Source organism: Aethalodelphis obliquidens, unplaced genomic scaffold, assembly GCF_003676395.1.
Source record: "Aethalodelphis obliquidens isolate GAN/ISIS:26980383/991018 unplaced genomic scaffold, ASM367639v1 scaffold2, whole genome shotgun sequence".
Taxonomy (NCBI): domain Eukaryota; kingdom Metazoa; phylum Chordata; class Mammalia; order Artiodactyla; family Delphinidae; genus Aethalodelphis; species Aethalodelphis obliquidens.
In genome coordinates, this window is record NW_020837946.1 from 65,552,941 (window position 1) to 65,570,369 (window position 17,429).

Here is a 17,429-nt window from a genome sequence, read left to right on the forward strand (position 1 = left end):
AGAAGTAGGAGATAAGGCTTCAAAGACGATGAAAGGTCTTAGATGGCAGACTGAAACGTTAGTAGGTAAAAGTGAGCCAGTAGAAATGCTTGAGCTAAAGAACACCTCAGTTTTTCAGGGAAGACAGAGTTTTTCCTGGCCTGAGATCCAAAAGAAACTACTCACGTGAGGCCTTATGCAGGGAACAAGTTTACCAGGAGTGTCAAAGCAAATTCCCAAAGTAGTTTTAATCCAACAAACACTCATGGAGTGCCAGGCATGGGGTTTTGTGCTAAATACTTTAACCTTAGAACAAAATTCAACGAAGGAAATTTTATAAAGGGCTAAATTAATAAGGCCCAAGTGTACAGTCTTCCAGTAGTCTGACAGCCCAAGTTTAGACTTTAAAGATCTCAGAAAGGTAGCTTGATCATCTCTTCCTTTAACTATGATCCTCAGAAACTTTCTTCTGGATGAACTCTTCACTTGAAACCCAAAGCATACAGGTTAAGATTATATACTCAGATGAGCATCTTAGTTTCTGATATTCTCTGCGGCATACCAAGTGCAGATTAATCCACAGGCTTTGAAAATCAGACCAACAGGTATTACCAGCTGTCCATTATCACAAACATTTAGCTTGACTATGAATGATGGAAACAAACAAAAGCAATCTCATGAAAATAATATGTGCCTCTCTGGGTAGAATGCACTTTTAAGGGAAACCAGAGAGAAATATTGCCTAGCACTGAAGTCTGTAGTCATACTCACCCTTTCCCTCAAGATTGTCATTACCTAACCTACTGGCATGGAGAAAAGGTTAATGTTCGTTGACTGCTTAACAAACTTAAAATCTGATTAAGGCAACTATGAATCACATCAACTAAAGTAAGATACTTAGAACTAGGATTGAAATTTGGGATCCATGTAAAAGATTCCACAAAGATTACTTAAACCTCAAATCTTATTTTAAAAATATCTTTAAGCAGAAATAGGAAATCTCTTTGTTCATTCTATTTCAATTCAATTCACTAAATAACTGAAGAAATCTACGAGCAACTAACAGTTGCCTGATCGGTGCAAACATAAACGTTTGCGTAGGGATTAATTTTATTCTCAGTTTAAAATCAGCAGTGTTATTATTTTTTTTAACTGAAAAAATAGGTTTACTTCATTGGTTCCTCCCATTATCAGGGCTGGTAAAAAGAAAAAAAAGACTAATTTAACGTGCTTTCTAACAAAACACACGGGATTGCAGCACTGCCTGCAAAGATGGGCGCAAGCAGCTCATCCCTTTCTGTTAAGAACTTGTGATTTTTCTGCTCCACCTTGTGGCCGTAATGCAACCACTACATGTGAAAGTTCAAGGCTTTTCTCTGAGCTGGTCAGGCCTTCTAAATAGCCGCATTGCGGGAAGCCGCCTCTACACAAACGTGTAGAAAATGGTGTCTTGCTTTGTAGCGGGAGATGGGAAACAAACTTGCCCTTTTCCTACGTCCTCCCCCATTTCCTTCATTCTTTAATTTCTAATCCTCAGGCCCGCCCACCCACGGTGCCCCTAGGGTCTTTTCGCTGTTTGACCTCTGCCTCACCCAGCATCCGGTTGGTCGCTCCCCCTTCCCCACCCGCCGCCCTCCCTCGGGGTCCCCGCCCGTGCCTCGACCCCCGCAATCCCTGCCGCGAGGGCCCGCCCCCTCCGCCGGCAGCCAATGGCGGCGCGGCCCCGCCCCGTCCCGCCCCTCCCGCCGCGGCCCAAGCTGGTGTGGGCCTGGGCTGCGAGACCCTGAGACCCTTCGCTCTTCTGCTGGGGTTCGGCAGGCGCGCGCTCGGGAGGCACGCGGCTCGGCCTCGGAAGCCATGGACTCGCAGGGGCTGAAGGTGAGCGGGCAGGAGCTGGCCGTGTGTTGCCGTGGGGGGGGCCGGGGTGGCAAGGGGCCGGGGGGCGTGGGGAGCTCGCGGGCCGACCTGGCTAGGCCGTTGTTACCCTGCGGTACCTGCCGCTCCGGCTGGCTAGGTGCCCCCGCCTGGGGTGCGGGCCTGTAACCTACATCACCTGCTCTCCCTCCGCGGGCCCTGCTTTGGAATCTTGCGGTCTGGGCAGCCTTCCCCGCGCGCTGCTTTCCGAATTGCTGTTAGTGTGCTTTTCCCACCCTGTTGGTCGTGTTTACTTTTACTTTTGTACCCTGTTTGCTTGGAAGGTTTGGTCAACATAGGACACCTAGTGCGTCTCCCGGGTGCAATTTTTAAGGACTTACAGCGAACTAGTGCCAGCTGCCCCCGTGAGACGGTAAAAGGAGCACGGAAAGATGATACGAAATCAGTTAAAGACATAGGCTTGAAAATGGAGGAGTATTTTAGGGTGATGGTCTTCTCCGTTTATCACTGATGCATACGTTCAGCAAATATTTAATGACGGTCCACGTAAGAAATGATATGAAAACAAAGACATGAGACTTGAAAGTAAAAGAAGTTACTTTTTAGGATGATTATCTTCTCCATTCATTTGTTCACTGATTCCCTTGTTCAACACACATTGATGGAGGGCTCACTGTCCACTGGAGCTGTAGATAGTGATGAACAGAACGGAACAGTCCCCGCCTTCACAGGGACTGTGAATTTATAATCTAATGTTGGCGAAAACCTTAATTAAATTAATTCAACAGATGTTTACTGAGTGCCTCCCATGTGTCTGGCACTCTTCTAAGCGTGAAGATGATAAGCCCTGCAGTAATAAAGCTAAGAAAAACCCTCCCAAATCTTTCTACATTTGAGGAGGGGGAGTCAGTCGGTAAACAGGTAAATGCAATGCGTACCATGTTAGCTGGTGATGAGTGGTTGGAGGACAGTTTGGCAGTGATGGGGGTGCTGGAGTGTCTTTTGCTTTTTTGCCTGAAGTTTTACATGATCTTCCAGTGAAGCCTTCCCTCATCCCCTTAAGTATTTTCATCCCCTTAAATTTATCCTTTGTACTGCCACCCAAATGAACTTTTTAATAAAAACGCTTTCGTGCTAAAAACTGTGATTTAACTCCTCATCTCTTAGAGGATCAACTCAATAGGAGGCCCTTCTTGACCCTAGCATTCTTCTAACCTTGTTATCCAGTAATCCCTGTTCTACTTAACGTTCTAGAACAGAAGCCTTAAGTAGAACAGCAAACTTTAAAGGGCCAGGTGGTACATATTCAAGCTTTATGGGCCATAGGGTCTCTGTGGCATCGAATCTGCCATCGTATCATGAAAGCAGCTGTAGACAATACTTAAGCATGGCTTTGTTCTGATAAAACTTTACTTACGGACACTGAAATTTGAATATTTTGAATATAGCTCGCTGTGCTATACAGTAGGAACTTGTTTATCCATTATCTATATAATAGTTTGCATCTGTTAACCCCAATTTCCCAATCCCTCCCTCCCCCACCCCCCTCCTCCTTGGCAACCATCAGTCTCTTCTCTGTGTCTTAGTCTGTTTTTGTGTCATAGATAAGTTCATTTGTGTCATATTTTAGATTCCACGTATAAGTGATATCCTACAGTATTTCTCTTTCTTACTTCACTTAGTATGATAATTTCTAGTTGCATCCATGTTGATGCAAATGGCATTATTTCATTCGTTTTTATGGCCGAATAGTATTCCTGTGTGTGTGTGTGTGTGTGTGTGTGTGTGTACACACACACCACACATCTTCTTTATCCATTCACCTGTCAGTAGACATTTAGGTTGTTTACATGTCTTGGCTATTGTAAATAGTGCTGCTGTGAACATTGGGATGCATGTATCTTTTTTAATTTTCTCCGGATATATGCCCAGGAGTGGGATTGCAGGATCATACGGCAACTCTATTTTTAGTTTTTTGAGGAACCTCCATATGGTTTTCCATAATGGCTGCACCAATTTTATTCCCACCGACAGTGTAGGAGGGTTCCCTTTTCTCCACACCCTCTCCAGCATTTGTTATTTGTAGGTTTTTTAACGATGGCCATTCTGACCGGTGTGAGGTGATACCTCATTGTAGTTTTGATTTGCATTGCTCTAAAAATTAACGATGTTAAGCATCTTTTCATGTGCATGTTGGCCATCTGTATGTCTACTTTCGAAAAGTGTCTATTTAGGTCTTCTGCCCATTTTTTTTTTTTTTTTTTTGTGATACACGGGCCTCTCACTGCTGTGGCCTCTCCCGCCGTGGAGCACAGGCTCCGGACACGCAGGCCCAGTGGCCATGGCTCACGGGCCCAGCCGCTCCATGGCATGTGGGATTCTCCCGGATCGGGGCACGAACCTGCGTCCCCTGCATCGGCAGGCGGACTCTCAACCACTGCACCACCAGGGAAGCCCCTTCTGCCCATTTTTTGATTGGGTTGTTGGGCTTTTTTTTTCTCTTTTCCTGAGTTGTTTGAGCTGTTTGTATATTTTGAAAATTAAGCCCTTGTCAGTTACATCATTTGCAGATATTTTCTCTCACTCCATAGGTTTTTTCATTTTGTTTGTGGTTTCCTTTGCTGTACATAAGCTTTTAAGTTTGATTAGGTCCCATTTGTTTATTTTTGCTTTTAATTCTATTACCTTGGGAAACTGACGTAATAAAACATTGGTACATTTCTGTAAGAGAATGTTTTGCCTTATGCTCTCTTCTAGGAGTTTTATGGTGTCATGTCTTAATATTTAAGTCTTTAAGCCATTTTGAGTTTATTTTTGTGTATGGTGTGAGGATGTGTTCTAACTTCATTGATTTACATGCGGCTGTCCAGCTTTCCCAGCATCACTTGCTAAAGAGACTGTCTTTTCTCTATTGTATATTCTTATCTCCTTTGTGGAAGATTAATTGACCGTAGGTACGTGGGTTCAAATAGTCTTTAGATTCTAGTCTCAGTTGAAAATTTTAAGCTTTTCTGGGACAGGAATCATATCTTATTCATCTTCATGTTCACCGTACCTAGCCCAGTGCTTGGCACTCGTAGCAGTCAGTAAATGTTTGTTGGATTCAACAACCTAACCTGAACCAAGGCAGTGGAAATAGGTGCAGGGAGTGGGAAGCAGACTAGAACAACAGAAGAACCTACTGACTGGTTAGACTTATGGGGACTGTGCAAACAGGAAGAGAGGATTCCTGACCCGATGTCTGGCTTGGGTTTTGGGGAAATTGAAATAGGAATCGGGAGCTGCGATGAGAAGTCTTGGCTGGACACGTGTTTTTTTTTTTTTTTATATCATCAACATTTGGGGTTTGGAGGAACTTTTTTTTTTTTTTGGAATAGGAGTTTTACAGTATGGTATCTCAATTAATCCTTACAATGACCTATAAATGACTACCAGCATTTTACAAATGAGCAAAACTGAGCGGCTGTAAGATGGACAGGAAATTTGAAAACAGGTCTTAAAATCCATGTCCTTTTTATGATACCATGCCACTGCCTTTTAGGAGAGTTATAGGTGCTTAGTGATACTAAACGCTGGACAGAAGTCAAGTAAGATCATATTAAAAGTGTCCTTAGTTGTGGCAAACTAAGAAGTCATTTGCAACCCTAGGGAAAGGGCTCTGGAGGAAAACTGCACTTTCCTGAGGTGTGCTGCGGGGGTCTTGGAATTGGTGTCCAGATCACACTTTGAAGAAACAGTGGCTGAGAAGGGACTGGAGAACAGTAACCACAGGAGGGAAGCAGAGTAAAAGTCGGAGGATGTTTGCCAGACTGTTCTAGAGAAGCACATGGACTGTAGCCCTCCAGAAACAATGGACTGTAAAAAAAAAAAAAAAAAAAAAGCTGTTCAGACACTCATTTTAATCCTGTCAATCAGTGCTTCATCTATATTTCTTGCTCCTGCTGAACCAGCTGAAGAGTCAGACTAGGGAGGTATGGGATGGCCCGAATTGGTTTGTGGGAGTGAATCAGGTATATCACGGTGATGGTGAATATGGCTTCCCTCTTTGATTAGGTTAGCAACTAAGCCTTAGACGTGATCCTGAGAAAAATGGTGAAAAGCGGAGATCCAATTAATCAGAACTTTGTATCTCCTGATACTAGTTTTCTGCTTCATGTATAAATAATATAATTTTGAAAAAAGCCTAATGATAGTGATTTCCATTAAAAAATAGATCCTTTGTTTTACTGACAGTTATTTGTTGTGGAACTCAGAAAACAAGATAACCTTTGACAGTCAATTGCTGAGTTTAATTGGTCATTACTTTGTGATGCTATAAAAACAAAATAGAAGGGTTTTTGTTTTTAAAATAGATCTGGTCTGGCAGTGGGAGCCTCTTGTCTTTTTTTTTTTTTAATTCCTACTTTTTGTCTGCTTTCCCATTTTCTAAAACCTTAAGAAAATGTGAGGAAAGGAAAGAGGTGAAAATACCCTGACTTCAGTATTGTTAAGAAATAGTTCAGAAAAAAAAGATTGAAATTATTAGACAACATTGAGTTATTTCAATAATTTTGTGTTCACTGTGTTCTACATTCCTTAAGTGCTAGCCTTTAACAGTATTTAAGGAAGTTGGAAGAAAAAAATACGTTATCGAAGTTTTAGATTACTCAAGATCTTAGGTTAATATCTGCTTAGAGTATTTCAGAACATCAGAATCTCTTTTAACATTTAGTCTTTATTTCCTCTTAGACTTTGATTAATTACTATTGTCAAGAGAGATATTTCCATCATGTGTTACTTGCTGCCAGTGAGGGAACTAAGAGGTATGGCAGTGATCCCGTCTTCAGGTTTTATTATGCCTATGGTACATTAATGGAAGGTATGTGCTAATTATTAAACATTTCCATAAGTTTTAAATTCTTGTTTTGCACAAAGAACAATTTTCACTTCGTAATTTTGATTTTCAGGTAAAACTCAAGAAGCTCTTCGAGAATTTGAGGCTATTAAAAATAAACAAGATGTATCACTTTGTTCTCTAATTGCACTGATATACACTCATAAAATGAGTCCCAATCCAGGTATAGTATTTAAGTACAATGCTTAGACAGTTTTTTCTACTCAATTCATTTTGATTTTTCTCAGTTACCTTAACATTCAGTCTAATCATACTGTATTATATATTACCTGTAGACACTATTTGTCATAGTTGTTTTATCTTCCTGACAAGACTAAGTTTATCAAGCATGAGAAATATGGGTCTTCTGCTTTCATATTGCTTTCATATGATACTATTGCTTTCATATGATACATATTGCTTTCATATGATACAAATAGATACTATTTGTCATAGTTGTTTTATCTTCCTGACAAGACTAAGTTCATCAAGCAAGAGAAATATGCGTCTTCTGTTGCTTTCATATTCCTTATATCCTATGGCAGAAGTTTCATTAGTATGTAGGGATTGTTTGAATTAATGTAAAGGTGAATAAATACTAGCAATGGTTAAACCAAGAAAGGACAGCTCAAAACAGGTATATACATAAATTACTCTGTAGCAGCCAACTTTACAACTTGTTTTGTGCATATACAGCTACATGCAGTTTCTCTCTTCTACTATATCTTGAGCTTCTTAAAAGCCTTTACATCCCCCAGGGGGGCTAGCTCTTTGGAAGACATTCAGTAAATTTTTATCCGGTAGTAGGTTGGGAAATATGGTTAAGTTAAAGAAGGAACTTTATACATAAACCAGCAATTAAAATTGTGTGAACTGTCTTAATACATAGCACATCTTAATGGCTGAGGCAGAACAGTATTGGAATTCTAGGTAATAAAAAAGAAATTGTATTGTATTCATCCATATATATCCAGTAACAGCTAATAGCATTGTAAAAATAGATCTTATTTCAAATAATTAAACAATTACCAAATGTCATAAAGTTTTTTAAATATTAAGAAACAGTTTTTTCTTAAGCAAAGTATCACTTACATCCTTCACCCACATATACTTGTACAAATAAATAAAAAGTTACTTAAAACACTATGTTTAGTTCATAAACAAATCTACGACTAAATGCTTTCTAAAACTTTTAAGAAAGTGCGGGGAAATGGCATGTACTGTTTATCCATAGGAGTAGGCTGGGAAGACTGTGGAAATGGGGACTTAATCTTCTCAGACAGGAGAACTCGATGGGCAAATATGTGGAAGTGGTTCAGGATTAGGTTCATCTCTGGATCCCCTTCCTTTATGTTCCAGCAGGGGTGTGTGTAGCTGGAGCAGAGAATTGGTGTAGGAGAGCTGTAGTCAGTAAGCCTTAAAAAAAAAAAAGAGAAATTAACAAACTGTTTTCTTCCTAGAATCAAGTTTTTATTTAATTGGTTACTCCCAAGAGTACTGGTTCTGTTAGAGAATGTGATTTCCGGGATTGTTTAGAGACACCTGAGTAGTCAGTCACTTGACTTTCCTCCATAATAATGCTGAGTGCGCTTGAGCTCAGGAGAGGCCCAGATGTCTGTCTGTCTCGCCTAGGAAGAGCCTACATTGTTCTCGTACATTCTTCCTGAATGCTAATGTAAGCCCTGTTTATTAAAGGGCTGTGATGCATTAAGAACTTGAGCTGATATCTGGAAAGAACTAGTTTTATGCAGACTATCACAGCTAGCTGATGCCCCACTAGGGGACTTGACGGAAATCTGGGCAGGAAGGTACAATGCCTGCTCCTGCCTCATAAGTTCTGTTTCTGTATCATGCCTATTTAGTGAGAACTTCTGAAGGTGTTGCAGTGGGTGTGCTGTAGGCAGGGCAGAAGGGGTCCCTTGCCAAGCAATCTCTAGCCCTCCAGAGTACAATTTTGTTTCCTAAACTCGTAAAGTTGTACCTTGGTAATTCCACATTTAAATTTAAATTTGTATCCTTAGAGATAAAAGGAGGAGTCACGTACCTTTTCTTGGTAGCCATTACCAGAAAGGTAGTCTGTTAGACTCTCAGTCCTCAACTTTGACATTTCTTCTTTCTATTGGCTAGCTGATCCACATTTTGATTCGACCTGGGATTTGGATCTAACTGACATTTGTGTCCCAAGCATTTACATAACAGATTAAATAGAAGTGATTAGAGTTCTAGGCGTAGACCATCTTTTTAAGGGAGCAGTCAGTATTAACTATATAAGTAGTAATTATACTACCTTTCATTAACCTGTGACAGCAGCCTGGCTTGGACATATATTGTAGAATTGGATTAGGAAGTAGGGTAATTTGACTCCTAGTTCTGAATTTGCCCCTAATAATTGTCTCATTTTAGAATCATTGCCAACTTTTTCATCTTAGTATTTAAAAAAATATTTGCATATATAGCCTTTATGTCTTGAGAATGACATGAACTATAGAACTGTAGTGTGGTCACAGTGGTCATTAGCCACAGGTGGCTGTAGAGCACATGAAATGTGTCTCGTTTGAGGACATGAGTTTTAAATTTTAATTCTAATTAATTTACTTTAAAATTTAAAACTGATGCTTGATTCAGTTAGAAAAATTATGTTTAGAACAAGTATATGATTCTGCTTTTTCCAAAATAAATTTTATGAAATCTCACTATAAAAATTTGCTGAAGAAAATTTCGCATCTTAATTGAGATGTGCTTTGTGTAAAGTGCATACCAGATTTTAAAGATTTAGTAAGACGAAAAAAAAGAAAAGTATCTTCTTAATAATTTTCAAATCAATTATGTGTTGAAATGATAATTTAGATATATTGGGTTAAATAAAATATATTATTAAAGTGAATTTTACTTGTTTCTACTTCCGTGATGTGGCTACTAGGAAATTTTAAATTACATATGTGGCTTGCATTTTATTTGTATTAGTGCTGCTGTAGAGAGAAGAACTGTATTCTTTGCTGTTAGTTATCTGACCTATTATAAACTCTAAATCTAGAATTTAATTTTCACTTAATGTCTTTTTTTCCTTCTCCCAGATAGAGAAGCTATTCAGGAATCAGATGCCAGAGTGAAGGAGCAGCGTAAAGGAGCTGGACCAAAAGCTTTGTACCATGCAGGCTTATTTTTGTGGCACATTGGTCGTCACGATAAGGCGAGAGAATATGTTGACCGAATGATCAAAATGTCAAATGGTAGTAAAGAGGTAGCTGGTTTTCTTATTTTGAAATACTAACATTAAAGGAAGCTTATGTTATTTATATAAAAGCTTTGTTATTGCCCACTCTATTCTCATTTTATAAATAACAGCCTTATTTTAATATTTTATTATTTTATAAAATTGGTTCTCTAAGCTTGTTTTTTTTTAATGTTATTTATTAACTCTTGACAAGAGCCCTCCCTGGTTCCTTCCCTCCCTTCCCTCCTTTTCTTTCTCCTTCCTTCCCTCCCACTCTCCTTATTGAACTGCTCTAGGTACAAGGCACCATTATTTGCACTGTTAATAATAGAAAGATAAAAAATACATAAACTTTACTTTCATGAATGGATCATCTAGCAGTGTTATAGAGCACACACCCAATTAACATTGTGAGAAAATTGACAAATGGAATGAGAGAAGTGTGATTAAAATGTGCAGGAAAATAATAGTTAACATTTATTGATCATTTACTTCGTGCTAGGCACTATTTTATGTACTCAAGGAGAGATCACATCGATAACTGTTAGGCGAATGAAGAAGAATTTCTTGAAGGAAGTAGCATTTGAGCTAAAACCTGAAAGATGGATACAGTTTCCACAGGCAAAGATTATGGAAAAGGGAAGTAGGTACTCCCAAGGTGGGAGATAATAGACAGAAAGGAGAAGAACAAGGAGACATGCAGGTCTGGGTACAGTGAGAACCTTACACCTGATGGGAATACAAGGTACAGAGAAGAAGAGGGTGGAAGAAAAGGTTGGAAAAGTGGGTTGGGACAAATTGAAGGATCTTGATGGCTAGGTACAAATACTTGTATCTAATTTGATATGCACTGAGGGTCATTGAAGAGTTTTAATCATGTCAGTGATGTTATTAAAGTGCAAATTCAGAAGGTGAATTTAGCAAAGGTTTATAGGATGAACTGACCTGGGAAGAAACCAGAATGCAGGCCCCCAAAGATAGTACTTTCTGGCAGAAGGCTTTAAGGGCCTACGCTAAAATACTATTCAGTTTATCAAATTCAGGTAAGAATTTGAGAATTATCAAATACCCACAGGACTTTTCAACTTATTATAAATATTGGGGGGAAAGATATTGAGGTGTCAGATATCAAGGATGTCTCTGAGGTTTTAAGCCTGGACAATTCAGAGACCAGTTAATGTGACTAGAAAATACTTTGGGATGAGAAGGTAATCTTGGAGGGAGGTGATGTGTTTGGTTTTAGACATTCTATATTTCAGGCTCTGACAGAACAGTGAGATGGAGACAGTAGATGAGCTTCTAGAAAAAGAAGAGAAAAAATTAGAAAAGGTATTGGACTAGAAATAGAGGTTGGGAATCATCCACACAGTTGAAATGATTCAAGAAAGTACAGTGATCTAATGAGTAGAAATAAAATTGTTTAGGTATTCTTTTTTTTTTTTTTTGCGGTACGCGGGCCTCTCACTGTTGTGGCCTCTCCCGTTGCGGAGCACAGGCTCCGGACACGCAGGCTCAGCGGCCATGGCTCACGGGCCCAGCCGCTCCGTGGCATGTGGGATCTTCCCGGACCGGGGCATGAACCCACATCCCCCGCATCGGCAGGCAGACTCCCAACCACTGCGCCACCAGGGAAGCCCTGTTTAGGTATTCTTACCTGTCTTTTCAGGTGAAATATAGGGAAGTAAATATGATCTTAGTTAAAGATTTATAAGGTTTGTTAATTAACCTAGAAATTTTTTGACAGATGAGCAGATTTCGTAATTTTTTATTTGGCATTAAAAAGAAAAATAATCAACGTGTATTCATCTTCTTTCTAATCCTATAAACCTTACTGTCCGTTGGCTCACTAACATTTCTGAAGGTAAACATTCATGGTTTCTTCATTTTTTAATTTCTGAGGCCATTTTATCCTTTCATTTGAAGCTCACCGGACTAGTCAAAAAGATTGAGATAGTTGCCAAATTATCTTAATTTTTAATAAATGTGAAGCAAAGCACTTCTTTTTTCCCATCTTAGTTCATTTGGTCTATTTCCCCAAAAAGAGGTAACAAATTCTTATTTATGTATTGAATTACATGTTTAGTAGTTATTAGTAATTTATTAGCAAAGCCCCATGTAAGAATATTGGTTATTTAGTACTAAGGGAATATTTTACAAGCTTCTTAATATTAACCACAGTAGTAATCTTAAAGGCTGAAATTCATAATAGTTCCAAGACTGTAGGCTAGCAAGGGTTTAAAAGTGATTTTATTGCAGTCTTATTTTTCATAACATTATTTGATAGACTGATTTTTGTTACTAATTACAAATAAGAATGATGCTTAGCTTAACTTCTTCATCAACATTTATTTCTTTCATTTCCAAAAAAATGAAAATATTAGAATTATTCATTTTACAGGGACAGGTTTTGAGAGCATGGCTTGATATTACAAGAGGAAAAGAACCTTACACTAAAAAAGCACTAAGGTATTTTGAAGAGGGATTACAAGATGGAAATGATATTTTTGCTCTGCTGGGTAAGGTGAGTTGGTGTCAGATTAATAAAATGATGTTTTAAAATTTATTTGTAATATATATGAAACCCAACAAAACCAAGTAGCTCAAAAAGATAGGTTTTATGTTACTTTTATCAACTCTCAACTGCAGGAGGGACTTGCATTTGTATGGGACGATGAACGTAAGCTAGAGAAAAGTACTCCCTGCCAAATTCCTGAATCCTGGATCCGTTTTAATTGTTTTTATTGTTGCTGTTGGCAGTTGTGGTGGTTCCTATATTATTTACTCACCAAACATCTATGATGTATCTAATATGTGTGAGGCATCACTCTACATACTAGGGTTACCCTAAGCAAAATAAAACCTCTTGCTTTTATGGAGCTTATGTTCTACTGGTGGAGACAGACAACAAAAGTAAGTGAATTGTATGGTATATTAGAAGGTGGTAAGTATAATGGAAAAATAAAGCAAGGAAAGAAGGAGAAGTACAACTGGGGTATGAACTTGCAGTTTTAAATGGTCAGAGAAAGTGACATTTGAGCAAAGACATGTAGGAGGTGAGGGTTAAAGCCCTGTGGGCACCTGGGGAGAGCATGCATTACAAAGAGGGGAGTAGAGAGTTCGTATACATTAAGCATGTTGAAGGCATTGCTAGGAGGCCTGAAGACTAAAGCAGAATGAGTGAAGGGGAGAAAAGTGAAGGCTAGAGGGAGAGAAGGTGAGTGTCAGGGCAGGTGGGCGTGGCGGGGGGGAATGAGGAGAGACTGGCTGATTCTGTAAAGCCTTTGGCTTTTGCTTTGAACCAGATAGATGGGCAGCCAATGAAAAGAGAAATAACATGATCTAACTTAGATTGAGAGGGGTGACCAAGTGGCAGTGTCATTAGAAATCATTGGTGGGTAGAAATGTTTAATTTGGACTTTTTCTTCAATTCCATGGATGCCATCTGAATGCCTTAAATTAAAAAAAGATCATTTTTTATTTCAGCAAAAAGAATTAAATTTATATTAGGAAAACAGTCTATTAAATTAGCAGTAATCTGGTGTGGGGGGATAAAAAGGAAAGAGAGGATTATTGGTGTCTTGGCTATTGCCAATGTCCCTGTATTGCTCTTGTCAATTACCCTGGCTAGTGAGCTTGTTCAGATGTTTGCCACCAGTACAGCTAGTATTCGTGCTGCTTGGACTCAGGTTTTGCCTAATGGCACTGCTAGAGGTTATGGGAATTTAGCAGATTTTTAAAGAAGTTTTTCTTGATTATTTCTGCTCCCCTCTATGCCTTAAAGAAAAGCTAGTTGGTAATCTAAGGTAGGGCTATTTCAAGTGTCAATATAAGCAGCTTAGGAAGGATTTACCTTTTTCCTCTAATACTTTAGACTGGTTTAAATTCTTTTTCTGATATAACCCATTCCAATTATGCATTTATTTTTCAGTTCATTCAGCAAGAGGCTTGCATTAGTTGAATTCCAACTAGGAATGATATGAACCAATTATATAGCAAATTTAGTTTCATTTAATATAGTATGTTGCATTTATATGGGAGGTGATGGTCTAAGGAAGTATTAGATGTGGTCTATTTGCGTGATTTTGTTATTTTATGTTACTAGCTATTTAGGCAGATTGCAAAGGCATATATATTTTTAAAAATTATCTGCATTCATCTTTTTTGCTATTGTCCACTATTGAGAAATTTAAATAATAATTTATTTTGACATAGTGGCATCTTTGGATGGTTCTCATACTTTCCTTTAATTATATGGGAACATAATCTCAAACTGATTTCGGGAATATATTGCAGTTTCACTGTACATCTGTTGAGGCTGGATGTTCATTTTGAACTGAGATATTCTAGGACTAAATTTATTCCTAAAGGATATTCAGAAACACATTTTTAAAAATCTGACATATGATAAATACGCCTCATCATCTGTTCTTAAAGCACTTACTATATTTATAGATTTATATTTTCTGACTATGAAAGTAATACATGTACATTGTAGAAAAATTTTAGAATACAGTAATATCTGAATTAAAATAAATATCACCATTGGAGATAACCAGCTAAACTATTATATTGTAAATGACATCTCTTCGTGTCAGTAAATATCGATCTACAAATTAACATAATGAGTTTTAATGGCCACCTAAAATTTTATTAAGTAAATATGCTATCATTTAATCCTAGGTGGCCATTTCCGGTTATTTTAATTTTTTCTATTATAAATAGTTCTGCCATAAATATGCTGCTTTTTGGTCTTATCCATTTATGTCCTTAAGATGATTCATAGGAGTGAAAATATTGAGGTAGTTTTGTACTTTATTTTGCTGATTCTTTAAAATCTTCTTTAGGCTGAAAGTAATTTTTAAAAAAAGATACAATATCAAAAAAAAAAGATACAATATCTATTAGTTTTAAATGCTACTTGCAAATATCCTGGAAATATTTTATTCTAAAAGGTAATTTTTCTGTTATAAATAGAAGCATTCCTTATGATGTTTCTAAAAATATTTCAGAATTTTCATCCTGTAGTTATATTTCTCAGTTATTTAAAAGTGAATTTTTTTTTCTTTTTTTTGCGGCACGCTGGTGCCTCACTGCTGCGGCCTCTCCTGCCGTGGAGCTCAGGCCAAGCGGCCACGGTCCACGGGCCCAGCCGCTCCGCGGCACGTGGGATCCCCCCGACTGCGGCATGAGCCCGCGTCCCCTGCATCGACTCCCAACCACTGCGCCACCAGGGAAGCCCCAAAAGTGGATTTTAAAACAGTCACTTATAATGTAAAATATTTTTATTCTGTGATGTTTTAAAATTTTGTTTGATTAAAACTTATTTTGTTTTTCTGATTATAAAAGTGAAAACTATTTCTTACAGAAAGGTCAGAAAATAAAAATATAAAAAATGTTAAACACTAGAATTCTACCTCTTCCAGGGTAACTGCTGTGAGAACCTTGGTATATATGATCACAGTTTTGATGTCACTTTTTTCTTTTTTCTCCCATTAGGCACAGTGCCTTGAGATGCGCCAGAATTATTCAGGTGCTCTGGAGACTGTGAACCAGATAATCATGAACTTTCCAAGTTTCCTTCCTGCTTTTGTAAAGAAAATGAAACTACAACTAGCCTTGCAGGATTGGGACCAGACGGTTGAGACAGCACAGAGGTTAAGTATAAAAAAAGATGTCACAAGTATCTTTGGATCTGGTTGTAATTTTGAGAAAAAAGAAAATCTATGTGTATTTTTTTCTTATAAGGTTTTTTTAATTTGAATTTTTCAAACAATACAGAATTGAGGAAAACCTTAATGTTGCATTGTTTTTAAAGGCTGAATTTATAGATTTACATAAATATCTGGGTAGCTATTCTAAAACACTCATATGCAGAAAGACAAATATCCCTGACCTCATGAAGCTTATATAATAAACAGAACAAGTAAGAAATTATGTAGTATGTTAAAAAGTTATAAGTGCAATGGAGAAAAAATAAAGCCGGAAAGTGAACTAGGGACTGGGGGAGGGGCTTCAATTTTATGGGTTTGCAGGGAAGGCCTGTGAGAAGATGGCATTTGACAGAGGGAGCCAGCTTGCAGACATCCCGGGGAAGACTGCAGTAAGAAGCAAATGCAAGTGCAGAGACCTTGAGGCAAGAGTACGTGTCATATGGTTAAGGATGGGAAGGAGCAAGATGACTAGGCGGTGACGTCAGAGCACAGGGTCTTGTTGGTCACGGTAAAGATTTTGGGTTTTCTTAAGTGTGAAGGCATTGGAGGGTTCCCTCTCTCCCTTCTTCCCTTCCTGCTTTGTTCCTCTTTCTCCCCAACAACACCCTCCTCTTTTTGTTCTTGCTAATAAGTTAAAGAAACCAGTATTTTTATCCTACAGGTTTTGAATGATATGAATTGTATTGATTGTATGCCATAACTGTGTAGCTTATTGCGTATCCTCAGTATTTCTAATGAACTGGTGATGGATCTAGAGACTTGGTTAGATTCACATTCACTGCTTCTTTGTTTGGCAGTTAATTCATAAGTGCTGATGTGTTCTTCCATCAAAGAGACATAATCTAGGCTTGTCTCTCTTTTTTGTGGTATTAGCAGCAATTCGAGCTCAATACCTGGGTACTTGGTTTAGGATTACAGTATGGTTATGTCATTCTTTCTGCATTTCTTAGCTAGAATCCTCCTATAAAGAAAAACTTCCAGCCTGCTGATTGGTTGTCTAGTGTTATAGTTTCATGTAAGAAAAGTTGGGTAAATGCTTGAGTCTTTTCCCTTATTTCCAGGTTTCAGAAACAAACAAAAAAGGCCCCTAGCATCCCTAGCATTCTCCATTGATGATTGATAGTGGTTTGGGTTTGTTTGTTTATATGACATGGATTAAACTTGAGTGTTTCTAACCATTTTGGTTATTATAATTGCTCAGATTGAGTTATCTTTGGCCATTAGTAGCTTCTTCAAGTTAGTTCTTGAGTCTTTTTTGACATGACCCTAGTAGTCTTTGATAGTTTCCTTACTATTTGGTATGACAAGATATACCAGGGTTATTTTGTATATTTACTGCCCTGTTCAGGTATCAGCCATGGTCCAGGGCAATCTAATTCCTTTTACTGAGAAATGGTATTTGGAGACCATAATTTGGGTATAAGTAACTTACTGATGTTTATATTTTTCCAGATTTTCTCTCTAGGTACTGTGGGGGGTGGTGGGAGTGGGAGGTATCCACATAACGTATAAATATATGCATATATCTTGGGGGGCATTTAAAAAATGAAAAATAGACTTGTTATATAGCTTTTAAACTTGATTTTTCTTTAACTTAGTATTTCATGGATACCCTTTTATGTTTATTAACAATGAATAGCATCTATAAAGTGAACATAAATATAGTTTATTTTATCTTTCTCCATTGGTAGGTATGTTTCTAATTTTTTGCTGTTCTAAATATTGCAGTGCACACACACACACACACACACACACACACACACACACACACACACAC

At 38.1% G+C, this 17,429-nt stretch overlaps 1 protein-coding gene and 1 long non-coding RNA gene across 3 annotated transcripts in view; one reads left to right on the forward strand and one right to left on the reverse strand.

The window, feature by feature from the left end:
- The first annotated feature begins 1,740 nt into the window (after positions 1-1,740).
- The window catches only part of TTC21B (tetratricopeptide repeat domain 21B), an 87,284-nt gene continuing 71,595 nt past the window's right edge, over positions 1,741-17,429 (forward strand). Inside the window, exons 1-6 of one of the 2 annotated variants that reach the window (XM_027129334.1) lie at positions 1,741-1,857; positions 6,583-6,712; positions 6,801-6,911; positions 9,802-9,968; positions 12,340-12,462; positions 15,438-15,595. In XM_027129334.1, the coding sequence (XP_026985135.1) occupies positions 1,837-1,857; positions 6,583-6,712; positions 6,801-6,911; positions 9,802-9,968; positions 12,340-12,462; positions 15,438-15,595 (710 nt within the window). In that variant the 5' untranslated portion in view covers positions 1,741-1,836. The remainder of the gene's footprint in view (positions 1,858-6,582; positions 6,713-6,800; positions 6,912-9,801; positions 9,969-12,339; positions 12,463-15,437; positions 15,596-17,429) is intronic. The other variant, XM_027129346.1, reaches the window with a different exon arrangement.
- LOC113632329 (uncharacterized) overlaps positions 7,869-17,429 on the reverse strand; it is a 20,373-nt gene continuing 10,812 nt past the window's right edge. The window contains exon 3 of the long non-coding RNA XR_003437765.1: positions 7,869-8,143. This is a non-coding gene — a long non-coding RNA (uncharacterized LOC113632329). The remainder of the gene's footprint in view (positions 8,144-17,429) is intronic.